This window comes from Cimex lectularius, unplaced genomic scaffold (genome assembly GCF_000648675.2).
Source record: "Cimex lectularius strain Harlan isolate CLEC.00 unplaced genomic scaffold, Clec_2.1 scaffold133, whole genome shotgun sequence".
Taxonomy (NCBI): Eukaryota; Metazoa; Arthropoda; class Insecta; order Hemiptera; family Cimicidae; genus Cimex; species Cimex lectularius.
In genome coordinates, this window is record NW_019394230.1 from 631,796 (window position 1) to 652,312 (window position 20,517).

General features: G+C 32.7%; 2 protein-coding genes across 7 annotated transcripts in view; both read right to left on the reverse strand.

The window, feature by feature from the left end:
- Positions 1 to 11,475, reverse strand: part of LOC106667194 — a 38,753-nt gene extending 27,278 nt beyond the window's left edge. The window contains exons 1-18 of one of the 6 annotated variants that reach the window (XM_014394985.2): positions 11,360 to 11,475; positions 11,105 to 11,269; positions 10,961 to 11,020; positions 10,843 to 10,902; positions 10,700 to 10,786; positions 10,578 to 10,634; positions 10,441 to 10,518; positions 6,496 to 6,570; positions 6,383 to 6,424; positions 6,135 to 6,251; positions 6,014 to 6,073; positions 5,881 to 5,934; positions 5,697 to 5,801; positions 4,180 to 4,257; positions 4,025 to 4,093; positions 3,703 to 3,795; positions 3,567 to 3,638; positions 3,339 to 3,395 (exon numbers count right to left, since the gene is read on the reverse strand). In XM_014394985.2, coding sequence (XP_014250471.1) covers positions 3,339 to 3,395; positions 3,567 to 3,638; positions 3,703 to 3,795; positions 4,025 to 4,093; positions 4,180 to 4,257; positions 5,697 to 5,801; positions 5,881 to 5,934; positions 6,014 to 6,073; positions 6,135 to 6,251; positions 6,383 to 6,424; positions 6,496 to 6,570; positions 10,441 to 10,518; positions 10,578 to 10,634; positions 10,700 to 10,786; positions 10,843 to 10,902; positions 10,961 to 11,020; positions 11,105 to 11,269; positions 11,360 to 11,440 — 1,410 coding nt within the window. In that variant the 5' untranslated portion in view covers positions 11,441 to 11,475. Of the gene's footprint in view, positions 1 to 3,338; positions 3,396 to 3,566; positions 3,639 to 3,702; positions 3,796 to 4,024; positions 4,094 to 4,179; positions 4,258 to 5,696; positions 5,802 to 5,835; positions 5,935 to 6,013; positions 6,074 to 6,134; positions 6,252 to 6,382; positions 6,425 to 6,495; positions 6,571 to 10,440; positions 10,519 to 10,577; positions 10,635 to 10,699; positions 10,787 to 10,842; positions 10,903 to 10,960; positions 11,021 to 11,104; positions 11,270 to 11,359 lie in introns of all 6 variants that reach the window. The other 5 variants (XM_014395014.2, XM_014395023.2, XM_014395005.2 and 2 more) reach the window with 5 other exon arrangements.
- Positions 11,476 to 14,549: 3,074 nt separating this feature from the next.
- On the reverse strand, positions 14,550 to 19,789 carry LOC106667330. The gene is made up of 13 exons (XM_014395218.2): positions 19,644 to 19,789; positions 19,385 to 19,534; positions 18,126 to 18,194; positions 18,007 to 18,066; positions 17,863 to 17,949; positions 17,638 to 17,799; positions 15,965 to 16,105; positions 15,829 to 15,897; positions 15,693 to 15,752; positions 15,553 to 15,639; positions 15,431 to 15,487; positions 14,754 to 14,849; positions 14,550 to 14,641 (listed from the first exon to the last, which is right to left on the reverse strand). The coding sequence occupies exons 1-12, from the start codon at positions 19,695 to 19,697 to the stop codon at positions 14,802 to 14,804; spliced, it is 1,044 nt and encodes a 347-aa protein (XP_014250704.1). The 5' UTR covers positions 19,698 to 19,789; the 3' UTR covers positions 14,550 to 14,641; positions 14,754 to 14,801.
- Positions 19,790 to 20,517: the final 728 nt, after the last annotated feature.

The following is a 20,517-nucleotide window of genomic DNA, read 5'->3' on the forward strand; positions in this document are numbered from 1 at the left end:
TTTTTCCGAATTTTTATTAGAAACTTAGAAAACACAAATGTTTATCTCGAATGAAACGAATGTAAAAAATATTATAGGATTTAAAATCTCCTTGAATAATTAAGTCCTATGCTAAGAGAGGGTCCGGCATATAATATACAATTAGCTAATTGGGTAAATAATTTTAGTTTAGCTGGAACGTAAGCACATTGCTTTAATATTTTCTCTAAGATAGAAATTGAATGAAATATGGTTAGTTTACAAAAGGAATTATAATTTTAATGTATTTATCAAGATACAAAGCTAAAGATAAACTTATATCCATTTCCAGAAATATGTACATATAAATTGAAAATACTTTAGTATGGAAATTAAAATAAAAAGGGAAAATTAAAAATGTTTGGTTCTGATTTATAAGGATGAAATGTAATCAAAGAGAGGCGGAAAATAAACATAAAAAAAAATTTGGATTCGACTATTGGAGTGAGGAAGGTAACTCAATAGATTGAACACATGGATGAAGAAGTAACGACTGAACGTAGTAGTCTTCTGTTTTGTGAGATAGAGGTCAGAAGGGCGAATGATAATTTTACAACAATATTATTTGGAGATCGTGAGATGCGGTCTGGTGTGACGTAGGTTTGGAAAAACATTTTCTTTATTGTGCCAACGTTTCAGTCTTTATTGAGATCATCTTCAGGGCGCCAAGTGTTAAGATGTGTCAGTACCGTGTTCAGAGTGCCCACTAAATACCACGTATTTTAGAGTAGAGAATTTCAAGATGAGAGGACCGGGGAATATATCTGACGTTTCAAGCTGGAGTACCGATCAATCAAGTTCAAATGTATTTATTTCCGCGAATGGAGGTGTTTATCCCCCCAATTACCTCGAGGACTACCGGGCACTCTGGTAGTGTCATTGATTTGTCGTATGTGTATGTAACTTATTAGCGTGAATGCCAGGGTTTGTCCCCGATTATCCCAAGGAATATCATTTATTCTGAGATAGTGTGAATGTAATTGTTATAGTAAGAATGGGAGGAGGACATACCCCAAATTACTCCGAGGAGTATCGAATAGTTTGGGGTAGTGAGAGGGCTAACCAGACATCATGATTTTATTTACTTTCTGTGTATTTGTATTTGTTATATGTGTTATTTTATCCCCAATTGAAGATGCCCACATACAGAAACTCTTAATGAAATGTGATTTTGATCCTCAAGACATGAAGAGTCCGTTTTAACTAGTTTAAGAATAGGACACACGAGACTCACACATAGCCATCCTCCTGCATGTATAGTGTGTAACATTCCCATTACTGTGTAATATGTCAAACTGACTCTCAGAAATTATAGTAGATAAAACTATAACAATTGGCAGTCTAAAATTTCTAAAGAAAACTAATCTATTTTCAGAAATTTAAACTGGAAGTCTGGCCATAAGTGTGACATCATGCCAGATTTTTAAGGCGTAAATTACCCTTATGTCGAATGACCCCTTTATAATAATAATATTTTTTTTAAAGTGAGAGTTGATTACCGTTATATCATAAAATGTAATAACTTGGTTGGAAAAACAGTAAAAGAATTTAGAAGGAAAAAACCCGAGAAAGGTAAGATACAAAGCTAACAAAATCAGGGCTGGCGTTGATGAAAATGGCACTACTGATAGAATTTTTTGAGCCGTTTCAACACGGTATATTTTATTCCAATATAACTGAAAAAAAATAAAGATCAACAGAAACCTATTAAACGTTTTATTTTATATCGCCAATGCTAATTTATTTACAGAGATCAAATCTATGTCATTAAGTGTAAGTGTGAGACATCAAGCCGCTGTATAGTTTCCGGTAGATCAATGGATACATTTCAAAGCTATCATAAGTTTGGTGATTTTTCGTAAAAAATTCAGAGCAGTGGTTAGCAAAAAAACAATTTTTTTGAAATACGAAAAGAATCAATTTGCGGCCGAGAAAATTCGAAAATCTATTGATGTACACTGGGCACGTTTTGTGTCTATTAAAAGTTGTAAAATAGGTTAAAATGGTTTTAGTGCAAAGAACCAAAGTCAATGGTTGGTTATTGTGATCCGAAAAACCCATAAATATAAATAATTGAAATAATTTAATATTCACCCTCCAATAATGCCGATTTGTACAAAGTTTTTAAGGGTTTACAACCTTATAAACTACACGTAATGGTGCGTATTTGGTCTGCGTAAAAAAATGTAAACTCGGGTATAGACTAATGTAAAACGTTTTAGGGGTTATGATTTCATCTTTATTTTTCACTCATATATTAGCATAAAATCCATATATTGTTGATAGAGACACAAAGAAAAAAATAGAGCTTTTCAGTGGTAATAGCAATGTGGACATTTGGTCAAATCCATATGTCATATAAATTTTAAGTGAAACATGAGGCATCATAGAAAAACCTTTTTTGTTGGATATAAAATTTAATTTGCTAAAGCTTTAAAGAGTGGTTAGAACAGAAACGTGTGAGTTTGTGTGGTTGTGCTACTCCAACATGAGCCTTCAAGTTTTAGATGTACTGAAAATTCGTTTTTAGGATCGTGTTTTTTATGCGAACAAAATTTAATAAGCATATCTCTTAATGTGCGTTGTACAACTCTGATAGAACCTGGAGTTTAACAAAATTCGTTATGTTTTTGTTTGACTTTTGTAAACCAAGTAACGTGTTAAGGATAAATCGGTTTACAGAACGAAAAATGAAGCACCATAAAAATAATGGGGAATAAATTTTGATAAATTTAAATATTATGTTACGTGAGGGGGTGAAAACGTACTACAGAGGGTACATTTAGTTTTAATACTATAGTGGATTTTATGTGTTTTTATCCAAGTTAAATAAAAGCAAAAGGGTTAATACATAAAAACCTATAAAATGCGTGCACAACGAAGGAATGAAAACACATTTAAAAAAACATAAATTTTATAATTATTTTCTCGCCTCCTAGGAGAACGTTCGGATATGTATATTTTTCAAATTAGCATCATCAAAAAAGGTTTCATTTAAATTAAGACAGTTTGGAATTGACTTCTATTATCTATCGTATTTTTTATTCAATGTTATATTCGAATAAAACTATTTTCGAAAGCTGTAATCTCCTTTCCTTTTATTTGTATTGCTGTTGTTCGTGTTGGAACTTCATATTTGTACTTATAAGTCATACAATAACCTAGATTTTTTACCTGAAACTGCATCATCTTAAAGCTAAAAAATGATTAACATTGAGAGTATGCTTCTAAATTGTCATTGCAAAAATTATATTGACAATAATTACTAATGTTTTCGTTAATTCCTTTTATATAATTAAAATTACTACAGTACAACTTACTTTGTTATTAACACTGACGTTAAACAGTGTAATGTCCTCATCAAAACTCTCTTTTCCCTTAAACAAAGGCAATGAACGAAAATAAATTATATTATCAATTGTATAACCTAACAATAAATTATAAGAACAAGCTTAATTATAAAATGAAAATAATTTTTCCAAATTGTTTTTTTATTTTTTAATGTGTGTAAACTTAATTTAAATGGTATTTGTACAAAGAAAACTCACTTCAGACTCGTATTTGTGTAATTGTTTTCCTAACTGCTCCATCGTGATGGTGAAGAATTTGAAAAAATCCATCTACAATCAAACGTGTATTACATTAATTTTCTTTTATTAAAAAGTTGAGATTTCACTCGCTCACCTTGGCTGAATTGGGTATCGATTTGGCGTCTCTCTTAACACTTTTTAAATTTTGGGAATGCCTATTATCCCATGTTGTATTATTACTGGTGACCTGTCAAAAGTTTACCAATGTATTACTTAGCAATTGATTGACATTTTTCAATAACTATCGTCATCACACAATTTTTTACGTCATTTGTTATAATGATTAAGTAGTTTTTTGCATATCATACATATGTACATCTCTCTTTCACTGTCTCATTTTGTCACTCTCTCTTTCTCTCACTCTCTCTCTCTCTCTCTCTTTCTCTCTTCTCTCTCTCGCTTTGTGTCTTCCTTACCAATAAATTAACAGCCCGTTTTGCTATAGGTGTAATGCAGTAGACTTTGGGCACATTAATTTCTTCCCACTGTGATAAATACATATAATTTTACATATAAATAACAACTCTAGAAATCAATAGTTTGCTTTTATAATGTTTGTAGCGTAACGTACTATAAATAGGCTTGTAGGCTCTAATAATCTGGATTTTATCAATGCTGTCGTGTCTTTTAGTAATTGTCGATTGGTTTTCTATAAATAAATTCTATAATTAATAAAACATTCATCATAATTTAAAAAAAAATTTTTTGAAAGATGTATCTTTTGTACAATATTTATTCATTTTAACACTGAGCGTAAGTATGCACAATAAAATCAGAAAAAATAGTTTGAAAAAACTTAATGTTATGCTTATCATATTTTGACTGCCACGCAATGTGACCACAAAGAAGCAAAAGTTAGAAAAACATATTAATTCCAGACAATTGGTCACCTGGTCATAATAAAATTAGTTTTGAACAGTTAAAATAGAACGAAGATGATTAAGAAGCATGATTATACTAAACGAACCCATACAATGAAAGACGAAGGTGAAATCTGTGCAGTGGCTATTAACACCTCCGGTTCAGTCAGTTTAATCAGTTGTACAGAAGATACTTGCAATGGATATTATTCCGGGTCAGTAGTTCACTATACTAGTTGAAACAATTCAGATAAAACTTCAGGTGAACATCGGTTAAATCATGTTTGAAGCGACAACTTTACACCATTTTTAAAACTTCCATTTTAAATATTTTGATACACCAATTTTTTTACATAGTAGAAAATTTTCAAATTATTGATCAAAAATTCATAATTTTTGTTTTGTTCAGATATTGGTCGGGGGTTTAAAAAAATGAACAGTATTTATTGTAGATACTTCGCAAAAGTACTGTATGCTGAAATTTTGATGTAGTCATTATCTGGTCTACTTATTCTCGGTTTTTCTCAAAATTATTGGAAATGAACTGCAGAAATTACAAAAATTTGTGCACAAATTTATAATAAATAATGTAAGATTGAATCGATAATTATTTACTTTGTTGATTGGTCGGAGATGGTACGTTAATGGTGTTGAATTTTGTCCCATAAATCATATTCAATGGCCACAATGTGTACCGGTTCAGTTAATATAACGTCAATGATGACAAGTTAACATAGTTATGTTTTTGCGATGGATAAAGATCATTTGCTTACAAGACGAGTTTTGCGTCACGGACTGAGTTAGACAGAAGAATAGTTAGAATTAGCAACGGTTTAAGCTAGGTAGGGTGGCTATCATCGGCGTTAGGGTTAGGGATGGGTTGAGGTTAGAATTAGTTGTCATGAACGGTAGGTTCTGATGATTGGGGGGGGGTAGATTTGGTGTAAGGGAAGAGAGAGGGTTGAGTTATGGATGGGTTAGAGTTAGAGTTGGGGTTAGATATTGTTATGTTTAAGACTTAGAGAGGGGTTAAGTTGCATATCAATGATTCAATGTTTTTCTGTGAAACAACTCCATTTAGTATTTCAAACGATACAAAAACAATTTCTGGAGGTGTTAGGATCAACCCTAACAATCACTAGCCATCTTACACAGTTCACTGTGAAGGTCAGATGAAAGGATAAAAATTGTTTAAAAAAACGCTTGATGGCGTATCAAAACTACTTACTTTACTTTTCATGGCATAATTCTTAATATAATTAACTTCATTGAAAATCTGCAATGGGCGATTTATTTTACTGTAAACAAAACTATTGACATGTTGTAAAAATATCTGAAAATAGCAACTGTTGTTTATTATATTGTACCATTATTATTAAAAAGGGATAAAAGAAGCAATATTTGAAACCAACCCTTTTCTTCTCTGCTTGCTCGTTTTTACTAAGTTGATAATACATGTCATCGGGCTGACCAAACAAAGGAAAAATATTTCAATCAGGAAAAAACAAGAAAACCATGATAAAGAAATAAAAATGCGAAACTCACGTCTAATGGATACTCCTTTTGGATAGATTTTATAGCTTGGGCGGCCGCTACCGCAATTAACTATAATCATAGTTCATTGTAATTTTTTACAAGAATTCCAGCTTGTCTGATTTTTTTATACTTGGGCAATTTCAAAGGGTTCTCTCGTTTTATTGTTGCCGTTTTCTTTTGAAAACAATTTCCGAAAATCGGAAACATTTATAAAATCAGCAGCATCGTCAGCCAAAATTGCATCCATCTGCAAAATCCAATATGAAGAGACCACCTATTACTATTACCATAGCGCAGAATCATGTTTTTCTCTAGTTGGACTTATTCAAACTTCTAACTACTTATGAAAAACTAATAAATCATTGAAATAAGTCTTACGGCTGCATCTAACTTCATATTGCTATACTGTTCAAATCCTTTCTAAAAAAAATTTAAAAAAAGAAAGAACAAACTTGTCAACATATTTGTACGCACTCTGTTCTATTACTTACCCAAATCGAGCCATCTTTATTGAGCATAAGTGTTTCACGTACCCAGTTCATACCGAGAGTTGGAAGTAATGTATTCTTTGTAAATCGGAAATAAGAAAAAATAAATAAATAAAACACGTATAAAAACCTACATTCGTAACAATGTGTGGTGATTAGTGACCGTTTGTCGATGATTATTCAGAAATCTTGAGATGCGGTCTGGTGTGACGTAGGTTTTAGAAAAACATTTTCTTTATCGTGCCAACGTTTCTATCTTTATTCAGATCTTCTTCAGGGCTCAAAGTGTTTGTTTTCTGCGTAAGTGTGCCATTCTTGCGTGTCGTGTTCAGAGGGCTCTCAAAAATGGCACACTTACGCAGAAACCTAACACTTTGTGCCCTGAAGATGATCACAATATAGATCGCATCGTTGGCACGATAAAGAAAATGTTTTTCTGAAGCTTACATTACACCAGACCGCATCTCAGGGTTTCTGAATAATCATTCATAACGATACTTTTAAATCGGTATTGATCGAACTACAAATTAATTAATTGTGTTTCATGTAACATGGACATATTTGTAACTTAAAACCATAACGCAAGTATTTCCGACAGCGAATTTCGTAATGAATATCCCCATTTTTCTGCTCCTGATGACCATCGCAAAAGAAGATATAAATGAGGTTTTCCTTGATTTCAATCGAGAGTTTATTCTTTTCAACAAGGATTAATGGAAGATTAATGTAACGGCGAGTCCAGGATAACACGGGCGATTAGAGGGTCCGCCTTCGGTTCATAGAATACAAGCTAAGCAAACTTTTCTCTTTTTTTTATTCAACCAGAATATCTTTTTTTTAATGATATTTCTTTATCATCACTGACATCATTGGGGCATTTGTTTTTCCATTCACTGGACCACACCGAGATACAGATTATTCCTGATGAAAAGATAGATTGATTGAGAGGAAGAGATATGGATGAAGTGACAGAATACAGAATGGTAGAAAAACAGAAATCAAGAACACAGAAATAAAGAGAAAAATTGTGTCGAAAAAAAGGTAGCAAGAGCGAGAAAAATCGAAATTGTGGGAGCATCAAAACCGAGTGCGAGTGAGAAGCAGTGAGAAAGAAAAGGAGACAGATAAAAGTAAATTGATAGCTAGACAGCTTAATAGATACATGGATAGATAATTAAATAAATAGAGAAAGAGAGAGAGAGAGAGAGAGAGAGAGAGAGAGAGAGAAAGAGAGATGAGAGAGTAGATAGGTAAATAGAAAAAGGTAGAAAAATAAAGAGGAAAAGCAGGAGGAGGAGGGAGGCAGAAAGAAAGAATGGACGCCTTTGAAATAAGAAAAACAATGTAAAATGAAAAAAATAGAATAGGTATCAGATAACAAGAGGAAGACTGAGTGAGAGAGAGGGAGAGAGAAAGAGAGAGAGAGAGAGAGAGAGAGAGAGAGAAAGAGAGAGAGTGGGTGAGTGAAGAGGGGATTATTTAATGCACGTATTTCTAAATTATAAACGAAACGACGACCGACTAACTCAGGACGACGCTTTTAATAAAAATCGATACGGTAACACAAATATATTTGAAAATTGATGCACAATATATGTTATTAATCTCTTTTTAGTGTCTAGGTCTCGGCTAGTAAAACCATTTGTCTTCGGTTTACACAATTTAAAACTTTAGACTTAATGGAAGTGCCATTTCCTATAAATTGTAAATTTTTTAAACTGTTATCTGGGGCCTTTCATAAACGTTTTAGATCGATGGATTACCGTTTGACAGGTCTGATAAACGGACCAACTTAACTCATGGCCGCGAAATTTTCAAACAGTCCAGAACAAAAGGGCTTCAGAACATTCTTTCCCCATAAAGGAAACAGCCTTGGATATTAAACGGCATTAGGACAAGGCGTCTTGTTTTTGGCTTTTAGACCGTATATCATGAGAGAGAATACATGCGAAGGCAGGTACAGCAATAAATTACGGAAAAATGAAGAAAGGCGGCGGGAAGCGATATAGGACTGGAGCCCAAAAGGAATGTTCTTAGAAAGTAAAGTCCACCTTGTGGGTTCAAAAAATAAAATTATATATATTTATATATATATATATATGTATATATATATATATATTCATTTTCGGGTGATGTTTTATGTCAGGGGGAGGGAGAGAGATTAAAGAAAAAAGGAACGAGAGAATTTGAAAAATAGAGAGCCGGTGATATATGGGAAATAAAAAAAAGGTGGAGAGAATGACACGTACAACTTGGAAACCGAAGGACAGAGAATTATTGAGAGAGAAAGATAGATAAATCGAGAGAGAGAGAGATAAATAAAGAGAGAGAGAAAGAGAAGAAGAGAGGGAGATAGAGTGAAAGGAAGAAAGGGAGAGAAAGCGAGATCGCTTTAGTAAATCATGCCAAGTTAGAGCTGTTGGAACTTTATATCACTTAACGGGGGAATTGAGGGAATAACCTAGTGTGGGTAGAAAGATGATGTAAGAGAAAGCGAGTGACATAGATAAAAAGAAAATGAGATTAAAAGCAGTAGAAAAACACGTATTGAAAAATATACAGAGTGAGGAAGATAAAAAGAATTAAACAAAAAGACTAATTATTATGACTAATTATTAAATGAAAATTGTTTGAAGTTCAAAAAAACAACATCACTGTTTCATAACAAAAAACTTACGTTTTAAAAAATATTAACGTTTAGAAACAACTTGAGAATAAACATGATACATTTAGAAGCAGTAAGTGTTCAAGGTGTTTTTGCAAGAAAAGGCAATTTTTTAATTAAATACGCTGAGAATCGAACCCGAGACCTATGCATTGATGAGTAACTAACCGTCGCGAACACCCGATGCCCATTGAAAGGGTTAAAACATTATAAATTCTAAAAGGAAAAGTTGTCACTGTCCAATTGAATTAATACATGAATGTAGTATTATTCATATTCGGACAGCGGGTACTGTTCATGCCACATATACTAGAGAAGAAAAAATTGTAAATAGTCGTTTATGTTCGTAAATAACCTGTATTCATGAAGAATGATTTTCGGTTTAATACAGATGCTGCAGTAATTCTGGTATTTCAGATTTTGATTTAAAACCTCCTCTGCTGTTTAGAGAAAATAATTACCCGGTATATCACGGAGCATGCATACAAAATAAAATATTTACAAAAAAGTACTGAATCATCTTAATTAAACGACACCTTTAATCGAAAAAAACACTCAAAAAGGCATCAAAAACTCGTTCACAATGTACCATTTTACACGCTTTAATTTTTCTCCTTGTACATTAACTCCTAAACTTTTTCCACGTTTTGGTCTGCTAGCAGTTTTTTCTTGGGTTTCATGCCGTGATTTTTTTGTTTAGTTGAGATCGAACGAGAGGAAGTCAGAAAGAGAAAGTGAGAGAGAAAGAGAGAGAGAGAGAGAGAGAGGGTGAGAGAGAGATCGCTTAATAAATTACGCTAAGTAAGATCTCTTGGAAGTTTTTATCACTTAGTGAGAGAATCTCCTAGTGTAGTGTGCGTGTGTGCGTGTGCGTGTGCGTGTGCGTGTGCGTGTGCGTGTGCGTGCGCGTGTGCGTGTGTGTGCGTGTGTGTGTGTGTGTGTGTGTGTGTGTGTGTGTGTGTGTGTGTGTGTGTGTGTGTGTGTGTGTGTGTGTGTGTGTGTGTGCAAAGGGAGAGAGAGAGAGAGAGAGAATGAGAGAGAGAAAATTAGATGTGGGTTGTTTTTTAATTTGTTAAATTAATAATTAATGCCTAAATTAATTATGTAGATAATCAGTTGCTTAAATGTTATATTTGTTTTTCGTTGTTTTTTTCTCATTTTTCTATATCCAATTTGCAAAGATTTGAATGTGAATTATATTTTACTTAAATCTTTTGCCCAAATCGAAAAAAACAATGGTACTCTAATTACCTAATTATTACCCTAATTGCTATTAAATTTACCTCTGGACTCCTTTTGCTGACATTGTGCTCTAAACCGAGTAGAAGTTGTTTTAGTTTTAACAAATCGTTGGGTAATTCCTGTAAAGTGAATTTTTATTGTACAATCGTACTAGATATTTTTCAAAAATCAAATATACCTTAAAAATCGATTCCCAGTTCAGGTTAGTGAAGTTCAATTTTGGTAATACGTGTTCCTAAAATAACAATTTTGCCAAATTATGTCAACTGGACTTGCATTATTTCGAAAGATAAAATTTACCGATATAAGGCTTTCGTTATTAGCAAATTCACACCACATGTTGCGGAGTCGTTCGAAAGTAGACCAAACCAACCTCGCATTTTCGCTCTAAGCAAAATGCAAGTTAGACTTACATTCGACAAAATTGAAATTGTTTCTTTTACCTCTGGATCTTTCACTAGGCCCGAGTATGTCAAAAAAGCATTCTTGAATGCTGATGTCGTCTACAAATTATAAAAAACTATTACTTATCAACTAGCGTTTATAGTCTTTGAAATATACCTCGGAAGAATTGTGGCATAAAAATTCATTCAAATGTTGAAAATAAACACTCAATACGTCCTGGAAATAATAATTAATAGTATTACGAGTACAGTTTTCTTTCCCTCAAAGCTATAAAGCATACAAGAAAAACATTGCCAATACCTTGACCAATTTTTGGTTGTCTTTTATGAATGCACACCACGTGTTTTCTATATCCAGCAATAGCCGACCTAAATAATTGTAGCTTGAATTGGAATTTGCTTGAAGGTGCGGCGGAGGTACCTCCGTCCCTTTGTTTTCCTCGGCATGATTCAAAGCAGAGCCAGACTATGAAACAAAATGTGAAAAAAGGTAAGAAATGTTTTGGGCGTTTCAAAAGGGCAAAATGCAGGATTAGAAAATGTGTGTGAAACTTACGGAACGGCCGATCAAAAATAATCCTGCTATAAAAAGGATAAAAATGAGTCTCGCCATCATAAACGTTCTTTTCGAATTCATTTTTAACCCTTATGATTTAATATGCCAGTTAGATAATACAGAATACGGTAATTTCATCAGATGACATATGTTTACTAAAAAGCTTTATTTTGAAAAATAGTTTTTGCTTTATTGAACTTCTATTAAATAAATTATAGATTTATTAACACTCACTTTGTGAAAAACAATACAAGCTTTATTTTTAAAACTTTTATTAATATTTATTTTTTGAATTCACTAATTTCTTGGTCCGCTTACCAATTAATATATTACAATTAATTAAGGTTTTTAGTTGAAATAAAAAAGTCAGCGGCACGAGCGGGATTCGAACACACGATCTTCGGCTAGATACGCCGCTGCTCTACCATTTGAGCTATCGTGACCTCGATCCACTCGGACACCAACTTCCTATCTCAACCCCACCTTTTGAATTGGTGGCCGAGTGGATCGAGGTCACGATAGCTCAAGTGGTAGAGCAGCGGCGTATCAAGCCGAAGATCGTGGGTTCGAATCCCGCTCATGCCATTGACTTTTTTATTTCAACTAAAAGCCTTAATTAATTGTAATATATTAATTGGTCAAACGGGTCACGTAGTGAATTTAATGAATTAAAATGAAGTATAATTCACTAAAGCTCTCCGTGGCCATTTCATTTGTCGCCGAGAATCCAATCCGATTACACGACATTTGAAAAATGGCAAAAAGGAGGGAAAACTCAAAAGGTGGGGTTGAGATGGAAGTTGGTGTCCGAGTGGATCGAGGTTACGATAGCTCCAGTGGTAGAACAGCGGCGTATCTAGCCAAAGATCGTGGGTTCGAATCCCGCTCGTGCCATTGACTTTTTATCTCAACTAAAAACCGTAATTATTTATTTTTTGAGTTTGTAGGAGTGAAAAGGCTAGGAGAAAATTGTCTAGATGACAATGTGTAAAGTGGTTTGAAATAAGTTCTTGTAAATAATTTACGAGTATGTTTATTGGCTGATGAGCCAGGCGAGCAAAGGAAAAATCAGAGATGTGAAATTGATTCCAGGTTGCCCGATCAAGAGAAAAAGAGAAATTCAGGTCACATGCAAGTGGATTGTAGACCGGTAATTTCCCAGTTATTGTTTTTCCCCGTAGAGGTAAAACCGCTCCAAAGAGGATTTGCAAACTGAGGAAGATGGAGTCGTCGATAGAACCAAAACCTGACATGACACCAAGGAAGCAAGGCTGTCCTTTTTATTCTTTCGTGTATAAGATTTTTATTTCCCCTTAGGTTTTTATTTATTTATTTATTTTTAATTTCCAAAGGATTTTCGGTTGCATTGTGTTACGAAATCTATTTTAATTTCTCCAGAGGTATTTCCAGAGTTTTAATTGTATTATAAGTGGTTAACTGGTGTATGTATATTTCATTTTACGCCTATCTTTCCCTTCCAACGTAGCCAAGGTCAGCTTCTGAAAATCAATGTTATCACCAATCAAGTTGGTGCCATGGGGTATACCAGGCAGTACCAACGGATAGAAAATTATGATTGATTTTGCTTATTATTTTGTGCCACCGGGTAACCCACTGACCTTTAATTTGGAAATTGAGCCAAAATTGTAGCCACCAGCTTGTGTGATTAAATAACAGAGTACTGAGCCGATCTAACATTCAATAGTTTACAACGGTAGTTCTAATCGCAAATCGTTTTTGGCAGTTATGCAAATTCAAACATTAAATTCTTCATCTTCAGATTAAGATTAATCAACGTAAATAACAGATAGAGGAATAATTTCCCCCTTAAGCGGTGTCCGGAATAGCTGGTGATTTAGGCCGAACAATTTTGAATATGGTAAAAACACGGATTACAACGATTGTGATAATTTCCCGATGTCCATTGTTCTTTGCCAAGGTTTTTAAACGTTCGTAGGTCATTCGTCTTATTGTTAGGGGGAATTTCAACATATTGCATATGAGGCAAAAATATTCAGCAGCCTTAAGGGTCAATGGTTGTGAAGAATCTACAGATATGATCGTGCCCGTTGTTGTGGGCTTTCCAATAAACTATTAGCTGCAATGTGTGTACCTGGACAGCTGTTATTTATAAATTTAAACAAGATCTGTACTCTCTGACAATTCTTTGATTCCATTATATTATGAATTTATAAAACATTTACAACTGTGTTGGTTTTTCTCATGGCAGCAACTCTAAAACTTGGTGTTGTTATGAAGACATATTTATAAAAAGGGAAAAAGTTAATGTGAGGGCATGCGATCGCTTTCGATATGTGCAGCTCTCGAAGAGAACAATAAACATAAATCCAAAAGTAACGAAAAAAGAAATTGAATAAAATCCAAAAATAAGCAAGTAAAATAAAAACGGTGTGTATGTGTGAGAGAGAGTGAGAGAGTGAAAGGGAGGGAGAGGGCGAGAGAAGTTTGAAAGTGGGAATAAGTAAATAAATTAGAAAACGAGATACGCATATATATTTAGAATGGAAAAAGACAGATTTTTATTTTATATTTTTTTAAACCTACTCTCACATTGATTACAGGTTATAATATTGCATTGTACTAATGTTTCTCACATTTCTTTAAAGTAAACTTTATATTTTACAATTTTCAAGATGGGATAAGTGTAAGGTTCTTCTCATATATAAATCAACTACTATATATCACACTATTATAACAATGATAACAATATAAATATTTGTGAACCTTGTGAAAATCTTTATATAAAAATTAATAAAGTTGTACCGAAAAGATGTTCTCTTTAAAAAGGTCTATTGTTGATAGAAAATATTAAAATTACACAGAAGAAATTGAAGAAAACATGGCGGCGCCTCATCCGTATAAGCGGCAAATTGAAGACACTGATCACATAAAAACTCAAAATAACTGAATCTAATCTATAAAAAAAGACGTTTCGAGCTCAAAAGACTCGGCTCGCTGGACTGCTGGAATGATAAACACTATCATTAAAACTTTGATATCTACCCATTTTCTATGTAATAGAGTCTCTTGAATGAGGGTTGTGGTCAGAAAAACAAATAATTTTTTTATACCAACGTTGTTTCCTCTATGAACGTTCGACATTTAAACGGATATAAGACATATCTCATTAAATTGATAATTACAATGCTTAACATAGTTACAACAACAAAAAAATCAACAAATATTTTATTTCTTCTAGCAAATGCAGTAAGTCTTACAAACAAGATAATCGGTTCAAAGCTCGGTCAACAAATTTTAACTCTAAAAAAATAAAATTGTTATTGGTGTAATATAGCATATATAGTTTTTTAATACTATTTTCGGTAATAATTAGCAATAAAATTAAATTATATTACATTTTTGTATGATTTACCTCTAATTTCATTAACTATCTCTGACGGACTTGTTGAAACGGTATTCTTCAACCAAAGAGATATGTTTTTAATTTATACCAGTAGCCAGATAACACCTGGGAAATAAACTGGTCAAATCAATAAAATAGCTATTTAAAAATACATGAAGAAAGAAACCTTTTGTGAAAAAAATTTACAACCAGTTGTCTTTTTGTAAATTGTATCTAGTCGAACCACAATATTGCTTCCTCTTCACAAAACACAATTAAGTTTAACAAACGTTTTATTGTTTGTTTTATTGAATTAATTAATCTTTAAGGTATTGGTCAAGATAAAAATGTCAGTGGCACGAGCGGGATTCGAACCCACGACCTTCAATTCGCCGCTGTTCTAACTACTTGGGCTATCGTGACTTCCATCCACTCGGAAACCAACTTCCCATCTCAACCTCACCTTTTTGATTTTTTCCCTACTTTTTGCCATTTTTGGTCAATCGGACCACGAAACCTAATCGATTATGTTTTATGGGGATTTTTGCATTCCTGAAGAAGAAGCAGGGTTAGTTCAAAATATGTAAATAGATAAATTAAGACAACTGGTTGTAAAATATTCATAACAAAACATTACTTTCAAGATTTTCAAAAAGCAACAACGTTTGGAATAGTAACAAATAAAAAATAAATTGAATTATATTTACCCTTAATATTGCTTCCCACGTTAAGAGAGTTGGCTTCGTTTTATGCCACATTTGTTCCTAGTGAAACAGATAAAATAAGTATGATTGAACATAATACTGATCATTTCTCAAATATTCCATACCAAAGAGAAACTGTCATTATTAACGACTTCGCACCACAGATTGAAGAGAACTTCAAAAGGAGTCCAAAGCAATGTCACATTGTCGCTCTAAGCAAAGTATAATTTAGACTTGACAAATAAGGTTAAGTTAAAAACCTTACCTCTGTTGATTCAGGCAAGTTCAAATATTTTACCAATTCAGCCTTAGCCTTTTGGCTTGCCTAAAAATAATTTAAATAATTTTATTAAACTCAAGTGAATTCTAATTTAAAGTTCGTAAATTCAGGTTTAACTTACTTCGCTGGGATTCTTGCATTGATTACTGGTAACTTCGAGAAGATCTTGAAAATAAACCGTGTGCAATTCCTAGAATAATTGTAAACAATTATTTCTAATTATAATACAGTTCAATAAAACAAAAAATATACAATACCTTGACTGATACTTCGTTGACTTCTAGGAAAAAGCATAATTTCAAATCCAATTCTAAAACTCCTTGGCTGAGAACTTCAAACTGGTGGTTTCCTCCTTCCACCTTGCTTACTTTTCCGGCTTCGTTCATAGGTTGGCTCGACTGGTACATAAAAAAGTGTTAAAAAATCCGTAGTTGAAGATTTTAAACGATTACGATTTTTATTTTCCTTTGGCAAAACCAAATTTATTGCTATATCGTTAGTTAATCGATTATTTGACAAAATGATGATGAATCGCATGACACATCAATCTGACAAACGGAATTTAATTGGTATTTAATCAAAACAAATAACAAGATTAATGATCACAAGCATTGACAATATATGAAATTACACAAAAGAAGGGAAAATTTAGTTTAAGTGATAAAAAAAACACCACACCGAATCCATTTGTACACATAAAAAGAACTAAAAATATTTCAATTATATTTGAAAGAGAAATATTGGATTCTCAAAAAGTAATTAATGCAATTTTAATTCTTTTATTTAAGAAACATTGTTAAACGTCCATGTCAGGATACGTGATTTGCGTGCAACTTTCAAAAATTGTTTAAAATATTTCTAAAGCTATTCGATAAAAACAGGTTCTAATTTAATAAATAAAAGATAATTGTTTTGGTTCAAGCAGTTCGGAATTGGTATCCGAACTAATTAATTGAAGACATTCAACCAACACAAAAGGAAGAGGAGAAGCAATTCAAACATTTTTTATATAAAATAATTTGTTACACCTATAAAATAGATAATATAAAAATTCAATCCTTAATTAGTATACAGTGTATTTACATGCGGGAGAGTTTAATTTATCATATTAGACTTTATAACAATATTTTCAACAACGAGAATTTTCTCAAAGAATAAGCTAATCCTCAACCGCAGGCTCGGCAATGCGAGCTGAGAGAGAAAAGGGCGAGGAAGGGCACTCTTTCAAGTTGTTGAAGCCACCTGCTCTTTTTTGTCAATGGCAAGGAGTTGTGTATGTCACAGATCACTTATTTTTATTTTATTTTTTAATCTGAATACATTTTAGAAGGTTATTGATATAATTTGTTTTGGTCAGGTCCCGCTTATTATCTTTTTGCGATTAATTTGTTTGAGTTTGTGGCACAGATATTTTTTGTATTTTTATTTTACACTCGTGAGTGAAACGAGTTGCTTCGTGTGAAGGGGATCCACGCAATGATCGTAATAACTTTAATTGAATTTTATTCGAAAATAAAATAAAAATAATAAAAATATCAATCTACATTACATCGGCCAAAAATGATAAACAAATATTTTTATAGATTGACTAATGATTTGATAAGTTGTATAAAGTAATAGCTAGTTAAGATTGTATTATAATAATAACAAATAATAATAATAATAATAATAATATCCAAGGGGAGATCACCTGACTATAAAACGTGTAACAAACAAGAATTTCCGCTCCGGGAAAAAACCGAAGTTTTGAGGTATATTGGTTTAATAAGTGTATGACAGTGGTGTGTTGTGGAAGCTAGGACGTCCCTTTGTTGGTCAAGCGGACCACGAAAACTAGTGAATATAATAATAACAGTGAACAATAACATAAGAAAATGCAATGAAAAATTAGCGAAACGTAACGTAATTTATTGATTAGATTTATTCTTACTTTGACATCAGTAGGATTCGACCTTTCCGATTGCTTCATGGAGGCAAATTGTTCAAAATCTGCCAATAGTGTGCTTAATTTGGCCCGTAAATTGCTAAATTTTCCCTTGAAAACCAATTCCCAATCCAGGTCAAGCGTTTTAAATCTTGAAAACAATTGTTTCTGAAATAAAATTAATCAGAGAGAATAATTTATACATGTCAAAAGTTCAAATCGATTCTTTACCAGTGAAAAGTTATCGTTGTTCATGTAGTCGCACCACAGATTGAACAGAACGTCGAAAGGAGTCCATGCTAATCTAGCCTTTTCGCTCTAATCAAAATACAATTAACTCACGTTTAACAAAACACGTTTAGGTGTTTGGTTTACCTCAAGATAATCCTCTAAGTGGAAGTGTTTCAGAACTGCAGCCTTGGCTTGTAAAGTTGTCTGAAAACATATTCAGAATAATTTCTCTGCTTGAGTCCATACACACAATTAACATATACCAAGCTTGCGTTTGTGCAATACCCGAAGGTCAGTGTTCTTAATTCTGGTAAATACTGCTTCAAAACGTCCTAATATAAAACATAAATGTTATAAATTAATTTATCTTTTTATGTAAGTTCTTGGTTGAAATGAAAAAGTTAGTGTCACGAGTGGGATTCTAACCCATGAGCTGCTACGCCGTTGCTCTAATCACTTGAGCTATCGTGATCCACTCAGAATCCTACTCCATATCTCAACCTACAACCTTTCGAATTTGCTCTCTCTTTGCCATATTTTAAAATGTCGTGTAATCTATTTGATTCTCAGCGACAAATTTTATCTCAACTAAAAACCGACATATGAAGTGGCCACGGAGAGCTGTTAGTGAAGTTATACTTCTTTTACTTATTAAATCCATTATACTTAGTGTCTGATTGACCAAAATACTTCTTTGAAGTAATTATTCTTTGTATGTAAGGTCTTGGTTGAAATGAAAAAATCTAGTCACGAGCGGGATTCGAACCCACGACCTTGGGCTAAATACGCCGTTGCTCTAACCACTTGAGCTATCACGACTTCGATCCACTCGGACACCAACTCCCCATCTCAACCCCACCGCGTCGTGCGTTTGAATCCCGCTGACACTGACTTTTTTATCTCAACCAAAACCTTAAATTATTGAAAAGAATTTTCTTGTACAATTGAAACTCTTACATTATCACATTTATAATTTTAAACAATATGAAAATTTTTCTTTCCTCACAGACTAAGACTTAATTATTCTTTTTATGTAAGGTCTTGGTTGAAATGAAAATGTAAAAAGAATAATTAGTTGAAAGAAGTAATTTGGTCAATCTGACCACTAAACATAATGGACATAAATGCTTGATAAGAGGCACTGATTTAAGCATATATTGTTCAATATGTAGTTGTTTCAAATTTCTACTAAAATTATATTAATAATATGGATGTTTATTTGAGCAAAAATGTAATATGCTACTGGCCTGAAAATTCTTGGTTATATTCGTTATAAAATATTAATTTTTAATATTATTTCAGTTAGCTGTATCAGCTGATCAACATGCAAATTATTGTTTTTCAACTGATGGATAATCATTTTAGTAATTAATAATATGTCATGTTTATCAAATCATTTTTCAGGAAAGAAACATTGTTCTATTTATATTTGTGCCATTGTCCAGAATTTCTACTGTAGACAGCGTATTTCTTGTTTTTATTAATAACAATAAGTAAGAAAGCAAGAATCTCATAAAATTACCTGGACCACATGTTCATTGTTTCGCATAAAATTACACGATTTCATTTCCAAATTGTACAATAGCTGGCCAAAATAGCGAAACTGGGCGTTTCGTTTCGAATCGGCCTCGGTCCCGCTGCCTCTTTCGCCATTGTCCAAAGGATGGCTCGACTGGCAAACAAAACAAGTGGAAAAAAAAATTGAAAATGGAAAAAATTCACTTTCCCGTCAAACGGGTAAACTCCACTATGGTTAGAGGAAAAAAACATGGTAAACTCACGGAGCGGTCGAGTAATAGTCCGATTGTGAAAAGGATAAAAGTCAATCTCATCATTGGAAATGTTTTTTGTTTTCTCTCAATGAAGGATAACCTTTAGATTTTCATATGGCAATACAACAACAAACGCTGTCGATTTAACATATGTTACAATAATTAAAATTTCCTTACATAAATGAGAAGACTCACTCCAAATTATTTCAATAATATCAAATGGTCGCCCACAAATATAATTACTCTAGTAAGATAAGATATTTTCATATTAAGCTCAATTTTTACGTTTTCAGGGCTGGCGGTTATTTATTTATTAATTATTCTTATCATGTTATTATTATTTGTGTCCGTTTGTGATCAATGGCGTACATGTATTATTATTTACTGATAAGAAATTCGCCCATTATAGGATGATGGATAGCATGATACGTCAAGCTGATAACATTTTGTGTATTGAGAAGAACTGCGAATTATAAAAATTTCGTGACAATTATCCGATATGTTCCGTAATAATATTATACTGTAATATAAGTCACACTGTTTCTTTTTCTAACATTTCTCTTAAATCACTTTTTCTCTCGGAGAAAAAATAAATGGTATGTTTATGCCGACTACGACAAAGGTGTGCTATTATCATGATAAATACACTTCATTTACTTTAATACTGCCTGATGATTCGACAAAATAAGTATTTTACAGATCTTTTTCAACTTAACCCTCATATTGAATAATATTAGAACAAAAATACGCCATAAGGTTGAACAAAAATTTTTTTTACAGAACTATGATACACCATTTTTGTGATTTTATCCCGCCCCATGCTGTAAATTTATCAAATTTTAATCCTTGACAGAAACGTAAAAATGTCCTAAATAATTTAATT

What these genes read in the sequence shown, in the direction of transcription:
- LOC106667330 (XM_014395218.2), bottom strand. Translation starts at nt 19,697, where the DNA reads ATGATGAGATTGACTTTTATCCTTTTCACAATCGGACTATTACTCGAC. An exon ending in TCAACGAAGTATCAGTCAAG is followed by an intron (nt 15,898 to 15,964) that starts GTATTGTATATT and finishes CAATTATTCTAG; the next exon opens with GAATTGCACACGGTTTATTT. An exon ending in ACTTGCCTGAATCAACAGAG is followed by an intron (nt 15,640 to 15,692) that starts GTAAGGTTTTTA and finishes TACTTTGCTTAG; the next exon opens with AGCGACAATGTGACATTGCT.